We start from the raw sequence: 15330 nt of genomic DNA on the forward strand, positions 1-15330 counted from the left end.
ATTTAGCAAATATATATTTAAATTTATATATTAAAATAGCAATATATCTTATCTCTCTCCTCTTAAGGTAATATAACAACCTAATTAAACATCGTTTTCTATTTTACTTTAAAATATCATCAGTAGGTATATTTGTTTAATATTTATTGAGCATTATTTTAAAACAATCTGCATTAAAATACTTATTTAAGCTTATAAATATATTAATAAATACGGGTTCAGTGCTAATATTTGTTTTAAGGAATGGAAAATATGGCAAAATATATTATAAAATTACCCAATAAGGTATATTGGAATAAAACTAAAGTTATTGAGCACATTAAAATGAATTTTGAATTTATCTACATTCATTAAAAACAATATAAATTTATATAATTGCATAGAAAGGAAACAATGCAACTTAATTTGAAAATACTATAATTTTAATAAAACATGGTATATAGTATTAGAAACAAGTGTATAGTTATTTAGTATATTTTAAAAAATTACTATTTATATACTTTTAAGGATTTAGTAATAATATAATTTTTTATTTTTTAGATATATACAGTATTTAAGTTTTAGAAGGGTAATCATTAAAAATATGATATAAATATATTCCTTTTCTATATTCAAACATACTTTAAATTCATTATAAAATATATTAATTTTTATAATAAAGTTATACCATATGTTTGTAAGAATAGTATTTATTGTATAAAATGCATCATATATTTAATCAAAAGTTTATTAAGCATCCCTCTATTTAAGGTAACTTAGATAATTAGCATAAACACAAATAAAACCTTTTTTTAGTAATAACATTATTTTATTATTCTATATTAATTTAATTATTGAAAAACTTATAATATATTTAACTACAGACAGCTGTTATATATTGGGTTAAAACATTTGCGTCACAAATTTGGTGCAGTACATATAAAAGAACATGCCTCTACTCAATTTACAAATCAAAAATAAAACCCCAATATAATGAATAAGGAAGTGGTATATGCATTTTTTATATTGTATTACATATAAATATCATTAAACTTTATTTTAATAAAATTTTCAATAATTCGCGTTTTTATTAATTCTTTTTAAATGTTTTTATAGTGTAAAAGGTTCAAGAATGTATGGGATGCTTTTCCCGATACATTGGACAATAATAAAAATTATCAATTTAATGATTTTGTGCCTTTAAATAATGATTGTAATCATAATAAATTTTCAAATAATTATTGTAATAATAATAATAATAATAATTTTCCAATTAGTTATTGTAATGATAATAAAATTCGAAATGATTTGGATAAAATAAGTGCTGGATGTTTATATTTGTTGGATGAGTTCATTAAGGATTGTGGTGTGGTTCCCCCTCCTGCAAAAAATAACATCAATATTGTTGATTACATTTTGATATGGTTAAGTTATATGTTAAACCTGAAAATTAGTGAAGAAGAACAAATTATAACGTGTTTTTATAGTGAATACATACATGGTTGTGATAGGTATAACACGAAAATAAATGAAATAACTGATTATGATAGTTATAAGGATCTTTTAGATAAAAAAAATGATGTGTTGAATATGGATAGTAATTATGTACCTAAATTTTATGAAGCATTTAAATCATTATGTAACTTGTATAATGAACTTGATGATGAAAAAAAAAATTGCAAGAATTATTTGAATGATAATAATGAATTTTTTAAAAAATATGAAAAACTTAAGAATGATTCTGATATTGCTGATAAAAGTCCATATAAAGAAATATTGTTTACTTTATCAACTGATTATGATAATTTAAAAAATGAATGTAACGATACTTCATCCTCTACATCGACAGAAACATTAAAAAATTCAGAACAACGTTCTGTAGAAAGTTTTAAACAATTTTTTGCAGAATTTGGAGAAGATTTGGGACAAGAATTTGGACAAGGATTTGGACACGATTCTGAATCGGATTCTGAACATTTTTCTGAAGTTACACCATCAAGTTCGTCGATAGTAAGCAAATTAATTCCAGTTTTATTGATATTTGGTGCAATAGGATTTTTTTTAGGAATTTCTTATAAGGTAAATAATAAGGAATTAAAAAATATAGCGTTTTTAAATATTATTTTCATTAAATATACGAAATGTTAACAAAAAAATCATATGTTTCTTAACATTTTATATTAGTATTCGTTATTTGGATTTCGGAAACGATCTCAAAAACAACAAATAAAAGAAAAGCTAAAAAAATAAAGAAGAAAACTGATAATTAATATGTGATTCAAAGAGTAGTGACTATTTCAGGAATAGTAATAATGATTAATATATTTTAAGAAACTGTATATTGGGAAGTAATTTTTGCATAATTTTTATATAGTTTTTATGTTATGGGTCAGGGTTGTATTTGTGGAAACCATGTTCGGGTTAGGGTTAATTATTATGTTGTATTAATTTTTTACAATTTGAACACTAATTAAATATATATACCATCCCATATGTTTACTCACGAAATGAAGTTTAAATATGCACCCAAAAATGGGCATAAGCTAATATGAAAGGAGTCACATAACATCTTTTCATAAATCATAATATATATAATTGAGTGTTCATGCTGATTTTATATGATTAAAATAAAATGTTTATATTGGATATATTAATTCATATTATGATATATCATAATTATTTATTATATAAGACTTGTTAACCCAGAGCTATATTGAATTATGCATATCATAGTACGCAATATATTTATTTATTTTATGAAATATTTTATTTAATAAACTTATTATTTGTATCATATTTGTTTTAATTTAAATTATATTACGCCAACTGAACTGTAATAATAGTATTATATATGAGATTGGGTATCAATTATAAGATGATTTATTTGGAACAATTGCCTACGTTACAATATACCTTCATATAAATATGTGTGTTTTTAAGATTAATTAACCATATTACCAATATATAATAGATAATCATAAATTATCGATCGAGATTCGATAATACAGCGTTATCTATAAAAGGCATTTTATGCATCTAACATTTTTAATAATCAATAAAAATATGTATATTAATAAAAAATTATATTATAGATATAGACATACTATCCTTTTAACTTTCGATTATATATAATATCATTTATTTATATTTATATTACGGTTTTAAATTCAAATTATGGAAATAGTTCTATATACATTAATTTATTTACTATAAAGATATAATATTAGATTAATCACTATTTATTTTAAGCTTTATAGTTTTGAAGTATATATAAATTAGAAATATATTATATTTAAAATAGTTAAAAAAATATAATCATATTAATAGTATTTAATATCATATTTTGTTATAATAATTATAAATAATATGATAGATAGAATAGCGTTATTATTATATACCTATGCATATAATTTAATAAAATGCTCTACTAATAACTAATAATGAAATATTGTTTTATTGTAAAGCTTCATATAATTAAATGTTAATATTAATTTTATCGAAAAGGCAAATAATAATTAATTTAATTTGAAATAATGTTATTTTTATTAGGTTATCATATATAAATTAATAAATATGTATTATAAATATATTGTTTTACGAGGTAGTATATATGTTACAAAATGTTATACTTTAAACAATGAATCACGGACATATCATACATTGATTTAAAGTATTTATATTAAGGGAATTAATTATTCCGTTGTACTATACAGTGATCTAGCAGTAACAATAATAATAGTAATAACGATAAATAAAGTATTAAATACGAACAAATCATTAAATTCATTTGATTCAAATACGTTGATATATATTAATTATATATATTATTAAACTTGTAATAAGACTAAAATTGTATACATGCAATATTAAATGAAATATTATAACATTTATTTAAGTATGCATTAATGCGATAATATTAGAATTAACACTACCAAGAAAAATAATATTAATAATTTTATAGTTTTCTTAAAAATATAGTTTATTATAAATACAAAAGTAAACCATATATTTAGAAAATTAATAATTCTAAGTTATTATTAATGAATAATTTTAATATATACATACATGAGTTAAAAGGTTTAAAGGTATAAAATATAATTAAACTATGTAGAATAAGTAAATTTTATATGGCTACATCCTTGTCTTAAAAAATCATACTTCCCTTATCTCTCCTCTCAAAGTGCAATATACCAACCTAATACACATAATTTTTTATTATACTTAAAAATTTTCATCAATACGTATTTATGTGTTATATATTTAATATTTACTAAGTATTATTTTAAAAACAATATGCATTAAAATACTTATATAAGCTTATAAATACGGGTCCAATGCTAATTCTCGTTTTAAACCGTGGGAAATATGTGCAAAATATATTATATAATTATCAAATAAGATATATTTCTAAATTTAATTATATAAGAATAAAAATAAAGTTATTGGACTCATTAACGTATATTGTAAAGTTATCTATATTAAATAAAATAATATTAAAATTATTTATATGCAATTAAAAAAGAGAGCAATACAACTTATTTTATAAATGTTATAATTTTAGAAAAAACTGTATTATATATTATAAGAAACAAGTATATAGATATTTAAAATATTTTAGAAAATGATTATTTATATACTTTTAAGGATTATAGTAATAATAAAATTTTTTATTTTTAAAATTTATACAGTATTTAAGTTTTAGGAAGTTGTTTATTTTCTATATTAAATCATATGTATAAGGAGATATATTCTAAATTCATTACAATGTTACTTTAATTTTTGTAATAATGCTCATATAAATGTTATTAAGGATAACAATTTATGTAAAATTGCATTATATATACATATGATAATAAATGTATTAAAGATTCCCCAAAATAAGGCAATTTATCTAACTACCAAAAAGTATATATTGTTCCATATTATCTTTAAATTGATATTAACAATAATAAAAGCATTTTTACCTACAGATAATTGCTGTATATAGGGTTAAATAATTGTATTACCTATTTTAGTATATATATATGAAACTAATATGATATCCCCTTAACCTAGAGATTATAAATTATATTCCATCATAATGAATGATGAATTGGTATATACATTTTTTGATATTATATTTCCTATAAACTTCATTAAGTTTTATTTTAATAAAATTTTCATAATACATATTTTTATCAATTTTTTTTAAATGGTTTTTTAGTGTGGAAAATTAAATCTTTTGAGGATGCGTTTACCCGATGAATTAAGTGGAAACGCAAAAATTGAATTTAACGAAATTCAAGATTTCCAAAAGTACTGCCCTAATAAAAGCTGCAATACTGAACTCGAACAGATTGCGATTGGATTTTTATGGTTACTTGGAGAATATTTTACTAAATACCCAACTAAAAGTGGTGTTATAAACTATAACGAACCATTTTTTCTATATATTATTTTATGGTTAAGTTACAAATTAAATCAGAACACAGAGAAAACATTCACCACAATAAACGATTTTTATACTAATCATGTAAAAAATGGTGGCAAATATGGTAATTTTAATAGTGATTCCATTAGATTTACAAGTTTTGATGAATTCATAGAGAAACATAAAGATTTGTTGAATACTGATATTAAAGATCTTTCTAAATTTTATGATGCATCCAAATTAATATGTAATATGTATGGTAGTGTTGCAAAGAATCAAACAGGCGAAACACTATCAAATGATGCTACTAGTTTTGTTCAAAAATACACAGATTTAAGCAATAAATATAATAATGAAAGTGCCATACATCTTCAAATAATGCCCGCTTTATTAGGTGATTATAATAATTTAAATAAGCAATGTAGCAATATTCCATCTTTTTCAGAGATAGAATCAAAAATTTCTGCACTAACATCTGAAGATACATCATCAAGTTCGTCGATAGGAAAAAGATTATTTACAGTTTTATCAATATTTGGTGCAATAGCATTTTTTTGGGGAATTTCTTATAAGGTAAATAATAAGGAATTAAAAAATTATTTTAATTATATATATGTAAACGTTAAAAAAAATCATACGTTTTTTAAAATTTTAATAGTATTCGTTATTTGGATTTCGGAAACGAGCTCAAAAACAACATTTAAGAGAGAAAATAAAAAAAATAAAGAAGAAAATGAATCATTAATATGTGATTCGAAGAGAGTGACTATTTTAGTAAAGTAATAATTATTTATATATTTTAAGAAACTGTCTATTTGGAAGTAATTTTTGGTCACGATTTTTGCATAATTTTTATATAGTTTTTATGTTATGGAGCCCATATCGGGGTTAGTCTAAGTATTATATTGCATTTAATTTTTTATAATTTAAACACTAATTAAATATATGTACCATTTCCGTATGTTTAATCAAAGATGAAATTCAAAAGTCCAAATATGCAGCCAAAAGGGAATAATATAATATGAAAGAGGCCACATACCATATTTCCCATAAAGTATAATATATACAAGTGAATATTCATGTCGATTTAATATGATTAAAATTAAATGTTTATATTGTATATATTAATATATATATTGACTGCATATGAAGCCGTATTATGGAATATAATAATTGGCTATTATATAAGCCTTGATAACCCAGAGCTATATTAAATTATGCATATCATAATGTGTTTCTTTATTTTATGAAAATTTTATTTAGTAAAACTTATGATTTGTATCATATTTATTTTGATTTAAATCATGTTATCCAACTGAACTGTAATAATAGATGTTCATAAAATATAGATGCATGGAATATCGATCGAAAATCGACAACATAGTCTATAAAATATTATTATGCTTCTACATGTTTAGTAATACATAAAAAATCGCACTATATATATAATATTTTTAAATTTTAATTGTAGTTACTATTTTTTTATTTCCTTTATATTTGTATTAAAATTAATTATTATTAATATAAGTTGCTTTATACGCTTTAATTTATTAATCATAAGGTATAATAATAGATTAACCATTATTAATTTTTAAACTTCATAGTTTTTAAGTATATATAAATTGGAAATATATTATAAGAGTTAATTGAAAAAGTATAAGTATATTAATAAAGTTTAATATTATATTTTTTTCTAATAATCATAAATAATATGATAAACAGAATTAGAGTTATTATTATATATCTATATATATAATATAATAAAATACTCTACCAATAACTAATATAGAAATATTGTTATATTGTGAAACCTTCATATAATTAAATGTTAATATTATCGAAAAGACATAATAATACATTATATATTTGTTAATGATCCAATTTGGAATTTGTAGTTTTATATTATAAAAATCTGGATCAATGGAGAAAGTATTAAAGACTCAATCAACGTTAAATTTCCTTTTATTATTCCATATTATATTATAATTGTTTTACCATAGAACTCATAAAATATAGAATTTTTAATAAATGATTTTATTGTATATACATTGATAACTATAACAATATAATATATAAGATAAAAATGAACAATGTAGAGCATTTAAAGAATATTTATATAAATTTATACACTGAAAGAGAAAATATATCTTATCTCTCCCCTCTTAAAGTGCAATATAACAACCTAATCAAACATAGTTTTATATTATACTTTAAAATTTGTATCAATACTTATTTATGTGTTAATATTAAATATCTACTATGTATGATTTTAAAAACTATTTAAATTCAAAGAGTTATTTAAGCTTATAAATACGGCCTCAGTGCTAATTGGTGTTTTAAAGAATGGAAACGATGGGAAAATGTATTATAAAATTACACAATAAAAAATATTTATAAATTGAAGTATATAGGAATAAAAATAAAGTTATTGAAAATGTTAACTATAATTGGAATGGATATATATTAAATAAAAACAATATAAATTTAAGTATATGCAATTAAAAAAGGGAAAAATGCAATTTATTTTGAAAATACTATAGTTTTAATAAAACATGGTATATAGTAATAGAAACAAGTATATATGTATTTAATGTATTTAAAAAAATAACTATTTATATACTTTAAGGATTATAGTAATAATGGGTTTCTTAATTGTTTCGATTTTTTCAGTATATTAGTTTTGGGGTACCGTTTATTAAACAAAAAATATGGCGTTGTTTATTTTCCATATGAAAGTATGTGTATAAGAAATGTATTTTTAACTCGTTACATTGTTGCTTTAATTTTTATAATAATGCTCATATGAGTGTTATTAAGGATACCAATTAATGTAAAATTGTATCTATACAAATATGGTAAAACATGTATTAAACATCCCCAGAACACGATAATTTATCTAACTACCGTAAAGTTATTATATTGTTCCATATTATCTTTAAATTAATATTAAAAATGATAATAACATGATCAATTACAGATAATTTTATATTATAGTTCAATTATTTTGCCATTTATTAAGCGTAAAAAATATAAAATAATATGATGTTACATAATCTACATATTATAAACAAAATAAAATTGCAATGGATAAAACCCTGGTATCTGCATTTTTTAATAAAATTTGCTTTTCCTTGTATTTGTTGATATTATATTGCCTATAAAATTCATTAAATTTTATTTTATAAGAATTTCATTAATATATATTTTTATTATATTTTTTTAAATGGTTTCTTAGTGTGAACAGTTTGATACATTGAGAAACTATTTACCCGATGACTCAAGCAATTCTACAACTAGTGATATTAATAATTTAGGGAATTTTATGAATTATTGCTCTAATGGAGAATCAAAGGGAAAAGAATGTAAGAATGATCTTGATAATATAAATGCTGGATGTTTATGGTTGTTTGAGCAATTGTTTGTGGAAAATAAAAAAAATATCAGTACAGTTCAATACATTATCATATGGTTAAGTTATAAACTAAATCAAAAGACGTATAACGAAATCACGGATCTAAATGATTTTTACAAAAAATATATAGAAAATAATACGCATTATACTAGTTGTAAACAAGGTGATGTAGATTGTAGTAATTCATTAAATAGTAATATAGGTTATCAAAATTATAAGGAAATCATAGATAAAAAAAAGAAATTGTTGGACATTAATATTGAAAATATGTCTAAATTTTATGAAGCATTTAAATCATTATGTAACTTGTATAAAAAACTTGGTGATGACAGTAAAAATTGCAAGAATGATTTGGATGATAATAATGAATTTATTAAAAAATATAATGAACTTAATAATGTTTCTGATAATATTAAAGATGAAGTCTATTGTCAAGTATTGTCTACATTATTAAATGATTATAATAATTTAAAAGAGTATTGTGATGATAATAGAGATGATAGTGACAAAATTCCATCCCCTACATCGACAAAAACAAAAGAAACTGGTGTGCAAAGTTCTGAATCGAGTTCTGAAGTTACATCATCAAGTTCGTCGATAACAAACAAATTAATTCCAGTTTTATCGATAATTGTTGCAATACCAATATTCTTGGGAATTTTTTATAAGGTAAATAATAAGGAATTTATAAATTATTTTTTCGATTACTTATATGCGAATATCAAAAAATATATAATATGTTTACCATTTTTATATTAGTATTCGTTATTTGGATTTCGGAAACGAACCCCAAAACAACATTTAAGAGAAAAACTAAAAAACTAAAAAATATAATGAAGAAAATGATTCATTAATATATGATTCGAAGATTAATAATGATTGATATATATTAAGAAATTGTCTATTTGAAAATAAATAATTTTTCACCATAATTTTTGAACATAATTATTGGGTATATAAGAATAATTAAATAGTATAACCAATAATATATAATGTTATATATGTATAGTTATAATATTTTTATACTGTTTTTGTATAATTTTTATATAGTTTTTATGTTGTGGGTCTGGATTTTCTTTGTGGACCCCATATTCGGGTTAAGTATTATATTGCATTTAATTTTGAATAATTTTTAATAATTTTTTATATTTTTTTATAATTTGATAACATTTATTAGTTTAAAGATTTGTTTTAAATGTATATATAATAAAGAAGTTATTAAAAATATGTATAGGATAAGTTGGATTTTTTATGATTTCTATTCAGTCTAAATATGTAAGAGAAAAAGTTAGGATGAAGATGCTTATCAAAAGGAATAAAGTAATATATTTTGATAAATTATATGATTTGGATTTCGTGTTAGTATAACTTAATGGTAAATGTGTTGAATTATGTATTTTTATGTTTTATTGTTAAATTGGTGGTAAATACATTTAAGAGTTCTTATTAAATGTATCATAATTTCTTTTATATAAGAAGTGTTAATTGGAGTTTAAGGCTCAATTGATGTATACGTACCACAATATAAAGACATTTGATTTATTTGATGGGAGAGTTATTTGAATTTAATATATGAATCCTATATAAAGTTGTAACATATGTTATATATGAATGTATAAAATTATAATAAAATGTGTTTTAATAGATTATTTACATTATAATTTAAAATAGACGGTCGTTTATTTTTAATATTAATTAAATATATTGCATATTATTATAATAGACAATCAACAAATATAGATATATATTTAAGTTATATTTATACATACAGTATTTTATATTTGAGTGGACAAAGTAAATGATAAGTATATTGATATACAATTAATTACTAAAAAGTTTTAAGTTTTATGATAATAATAAAAGTACGGAAGGAGAAACTACATACTAAATAATAATTTTTAAAACAAAAAAAATGTTGTGATGGGAATTTAAATAGGAATTACGGATAATTATAAATTAATTTTATTAAAATATGTATCTCAATATTAAAGTGTTGAAAGAGTTATAGTTGGGGTATATTGTTGTTTACTCGATCAAATACGTTGTGTTAAGCTTAGGATATTCATATATGCGTGATATCTCTCTTTTTTATCGTAGAAATACTTTGTAGAATTTCCATCATCATAAATCTACGAAAAAAATGGATAAATATATAAAATATGTCAATATTTTGTGTGTGAATGTCATAAAATATATGAGTTATAAAGTAGATTTTCGATAAATGGTAAAATGAGAAAAAAATTATTATTTTTTGAGATTGCTTACAGCGTTGATATAAGTAACATCAACTTGATCATTTTCCACTTTTTTAATTACAAATCCGGATATGTTAGTACCCAATTTGATTAATGCTTCCTCAGGATCTATTTCAGTTTCGATTAATTGTGTATTTTCTAATATTTCTTTCATATTAGGTTCATCATCAATTTTACCGAGATAATTTAGAGCTCTTGAAGGACAAAGAATTACAGTTGTGTCATTTGAATGCTACAAAATGAATAAAAAAAATATATGTATTATGTAAATTAATGTATAATATATATAATAATATGAATAATGGAAAAAAAATTCCCTTACTTTAACTTTTGCGGCTAAAACATATTTTTTTACGAAGGGTACATATTTAGGATCTATGTTAAGTTTTTCAAAGATGATTAAATCTTTGGAGTATACACGAGCAAGACTTCCTAACAATATGATTATTTTGGAGATATAAATGAAAATAATAGACAATGAATAGTAAAATGAAAGATGCGTAAATAGTGATAAGAGATATTAAATTTATTGATTATTTTTTATGTACCCTTAATAAACTTGTAATTATATTTTTGGGTATCATTGAAATCCCAGAGTTCCTCTATTACGTCATAGTACTAATGAAAAATAAAAATATGGATATATATAATAATGATTATTTAATTTGAAGTTATTTTTATATGTTAAATATTGTTTGGTATTTGATACGTTAGAGGCAGATGGGATCGTAAGATGAAGTCTTCCAATATCCATATTTCCAATTTTCTTAGAATATATAATTTTATCTCCATTTTCTGTGGGATGGGTCGAATAATCGTCTGTACTAGTCTCAGAAAGTTTTATTAATAGTTCTGAAGTATTGTTTGCATGATCTATTGCTACTAAATTTTCATAAATACTATAACATGCCATGTCTTTGTATTTGTCAAATCTTGGATTCGAAATATTATTGGTGAAAATGAGATTATTTTTAATGGGTAAAACAAAAGAAAGAAATTAATTTATAAAATGAGATTTAGAATTTTTAATGATTATGAAGGGAGGGGTTTGAGGAATATGGATATTTATATTATATGTAAATATTTTTCGATGTTTTCATACGCTGATTCATGGTGGACGGAGTTGGCTTTATTAGCAACATTTTCAGCATGTTCGGTTGCAAATGCTCCATTTTGCATATATCCTGTGAGACTTAAAAGTGTCAAAGCAATCTTAATATATCCTTTATTCATTTTTGGATAAGTAAAATATGAATTTAAAAAGTGTAAAAAAGGTTATATAAATAGATTTAAAATAGAAGCAAACGAATATGCAAGAAATTTATAAAAAATTAATAATTATTCAAAAATGAAAAAATAAATTTATATAATTATTTAAATGTGAATTTTTTTATCTCAAATTTTTAATGTTTATGTTTCATCAGATTTCTAAATTTGACTTATTCTTTGTTTCAGTGAACGGGTTGCAAGAGAGGAAAAACAAAGTACATAAATTATAGAGCACCAAAAATATTGTGATTTTAATTTTTATAATATTTTATATGTTACGGGTTATGGACATATAAATTTTTAATGGTTATGTTTTATCATGTTTATAAATTTGACTTGTTTATTTAAATGAACTCGTTGCAAGGGAAGAAAAATAACGTACATAAATTATAGAGCACCAAAAATGTTATGATTTTAATTTTTCTAATATTATAATATTTAAAATAGTAGATTAAATTAATTATATATAATATTTTATATGTTACACGTTATGGGAATACAAATTTTTGCTTTTTATAGTTAGCTAAAATTAAAGTATAGTTTTATAAAATATCTATATAGGATTTTTAAGTGTTTATATGGATTTGAAAAAAAATGTATACATGGATATGGTACTTAATGAAAATCGATAATTTGAAATATAGAGAAACACAATCAAAAATAAATAGTAGTTTTGTTATTTTTATCCTTTATTTGAGTATGGATGTTTTTTACATTTTTATGTATTAAAGAGTTTAATTTATGGTGAAATGGATTGTTTATATATGGTTGCAATTATTATAACTACACCAATAATATTCCAATTCATCATAACAATAGGATGATAAATTTTACACTATGGTGAATTATGTTTTCTGTAGTTTTATTTTTTACTTTAATTGAAATTTTAATAGAATTTTTCTACTATTATTCGTTAAACGGTCAAAATTATATATTGTTGATGATAGTAATGATATACATTATTTCTTGCAAATTGATACACATTATAATAAAATTAAAAAAATACATAAATATAAAACTAAACAAAATTAAATAAAAATTTAATAAAAAAAAATAAAAATGCAATAAAAAAAAAATAAAACGATGAAAGGGTTTAGGGTTTATAGTATGAATTTAAGAGTATATAAATTTTAAATAAGTCAGATATATTTCGTTCATTATTATAAATAAAATTATAATCATAATTATAATTACAATTATAATTTCTGTATGTTTTGATTAAAAAAGGAGGGAATTAATCAATATATTTGGTATATGATGGGATTTTATATTTAAATTATTTATTGTATTTTTTGCTCTGTGATTAAGATGTGTAAAAATAGAGGTGATATAGTGTTTAAGTGTTATAGGTGTGATAATATATGTGAAATGAGAAAAATAAAAAGTTAATAGAGTAATTAAATTATGATTTAAGATTTGGGGATGATGATGAATCGGTAATTCCGTGAATATGTTTTTATACAATTTATACCATTTTTGTTATTGGTTGTATTTACTGTTATAGTGTGGTGATTTATTTGGGGGGTATCATATTTTATATGATTTGAACAGAAATAATATATTTCATGTGTGAGATTATTATTATAAATAAAAGTATTAAAGATCAGGGTCTAAAAATATATGTAAGTTGAGAAAAAGATAAAATATAAGGCTTTGTTAAGTAATATTTAAAATAGCAGAAAATAATTATAAAACATAATAAATTATAAACCATTTAAATGTAAATAGAAGCGATACCTTTTAAGTTTTCATTATATGTTTGTGTGTATTAGTATATAAAATATATATGTATCTAATATTTTATTATTTTAATTGATATTTATTAGTTTGTCATATATAAGGAATAATGGAAATATATAAGTTCATAAAATATTAGAACTGTATCACTAAATATAATAATGTATTATAAATTATATTAAAAATGGTATATTTTTTATAGAAAGGTTAATATTTATTTGAAAAAATATATAATATTTATATCCATAAAAACTTTTAATGAATATAACGAAATATATCACAATGGCTACACATTAATTCCATAGAAAGTGCAAAAAGTTAATAAATGAAATAATTCCGATTTTATATATATATATATATATATATATATATATATATATATATTCACTTATTCATAAATTTTAGAACAAAAAACTAGTAAATATGATGTTATCATCATTATTTCATTTATTTAATGAATAAAGTTAAAAATGAGAATTAGTATTTTAAAATATGTTCTTTTTTCAATTATTATTTGTTTTTTTGAATATGCCCCAAATGTAAGTTACACACCATTTTCTTTTATTATTAATAATATTTCATTATAGTTTTTGTATCTAGGTTTTAGGGTTCAGGGTTTAGGGTTTAGGGTTCAGGTTTAGGGTTCAGGGTTCAGGTTTAGGGTTCAGGGTTTAGGGTTTAGGGTTTAGGGTTCAGGGTTCAGGGTTCAGGGTTCAGGGTTTAGGGTTCAGGGTTTAGGTTTAGGGTTCAGGGTTTAGGGTTCAGGGTTTAGGGTTTAGGGTTCAGGGTTCAGGGTTCAGGGTTTAGGGTTCAGGGTTCAGGGTTTAGGGTTCAGGGTTCAGGGTTTAGGGTTCAGGGTTAGGGTTTAGGGTTCAGGGTTTAGGGTTCAGGGTTTAGGGTTCAGGGTTCAGGGTTTAGGGTTTAGGGTTCAGGGTTTAGGGTTCAGGGTTCAGGGTTTAGGGTTCAGGGTTTAGGGTTCAGGGTTCAGGGTTTAGGGTTCAGGGTTAGGGTTTAGGGTTCAGGGTTCAGGGTTCAGGGTTTAGGGTTCAGGGTTCAGGGTTTAGGGTTCAGGGTTCAGGGTTTAGGGGTTCAGGGTTTAGGGTTCAGGGTTCAGGGTTTAGGGTTCAGGGTTCAGGGTTTAGGGTTCAGGGTTTAGGGTTCAGGGTTCAGGGTTCAGGGTTTAGGGTTCAGGGTTAGGTTTAGGGTTCAGGGTTTAGGGTTAGGGTTCAGGGTTTAGGGTTCAGGGTTCAGGGTTTAGGGTTCAGGGT

At 22.2% G+C, this 15330-nt stretch overlaps 4 protein-coding genes across 4 annotated transcripts; 3 read left to right on the forward strand and 1 right to left on the reverse strand.

Annotated features, from left to right (window-relative positions):
* Positions 1-972: 972 nt before the first annotated feature.
* Positions 973-2229, forward strand: PY17X_1251800 (PIR protein; the record flags this gene model as incomplete). The annotated part of the gene is made up of 3 exons (XM_022956947.1): positions 973-987; positions 1096-2058; positions 2164-2229. The coding sequence occupies 3 exons, from the start codon at positions 973-975 to the stop codon at positions 2227-2229; spliced, it is 1044 nt and encodes a 347-aa protein (XP_022812775.1).
* A 2830-nt stretch (positions 2230-5059) lies between these two features.
* On the forward strand, positions 5060-6134 carry PY17X_1251900 (PIR protein; the record flags this gene model as incomplete). Its single annotated transcript, XM_022956948.1, has 3 exons — positions 5060-5074; positions 5183-5962; positions 6048-6134. 3 exons carry the CDS (start codon positions 5060-5062, stop codon positions 6132-6134), a joined length of 882 nt encoding a protein of 293 aa, XP_022812776.1.
* Positions 6135-8472: 2338 nt separating this feature from the next.
* Positions 8473-9626, forward strand: PY17X_1252001 (PIR protein; the record flags this gene model as incomplete). Its single annotated transcript, XM_022955025.2, has 3 exons — positions 8473-8487; positions 8625-9470; positions 9561-9626. The coding sequence occupies 3 exons, from the start codon at positions 8473-8475 to the stop codon at positions 9624-9626; spliced, it is 927 nt and encodes a 308-aa protein (XP_022810837.2).
* Positions 9627-10834: 1208 nt separating this feature from the next.
* PY17X_1252101 (fam-a protein) lies at positions 10835-12289 on the reverse strand (the record flags this gene model as incomplete). The annotated part of the gene is made up of 6 exons (XM_034637642.1): positions 10835-10930; positions 11067-11288; positions 11379-11488; positions 11605-11674; positions 11766-11988; positions 12159-12289. 6 exons carry the CDS (start codon positions 12287-12289, stop codon positions 10835-10837), a joined length of 852 nt encoding a protein of 283 aa, XP_034493581.1.
* Between the last annotated feature and the right edge of the window lie 3041 nt (positions 12290-15330).

This window comes from Plasmodium yoelii (assembly GCF_900002385.2).
Source record: "Plasmodium yoelii strain 17X genome assembly, chromosome: 12".
Lineage (NCBI taxonomy): Eukaryota > Apicomplexa > Aconoidasida > Haemosporida > Plasmodiidae > Plasmodium > Plasmodium yoelii.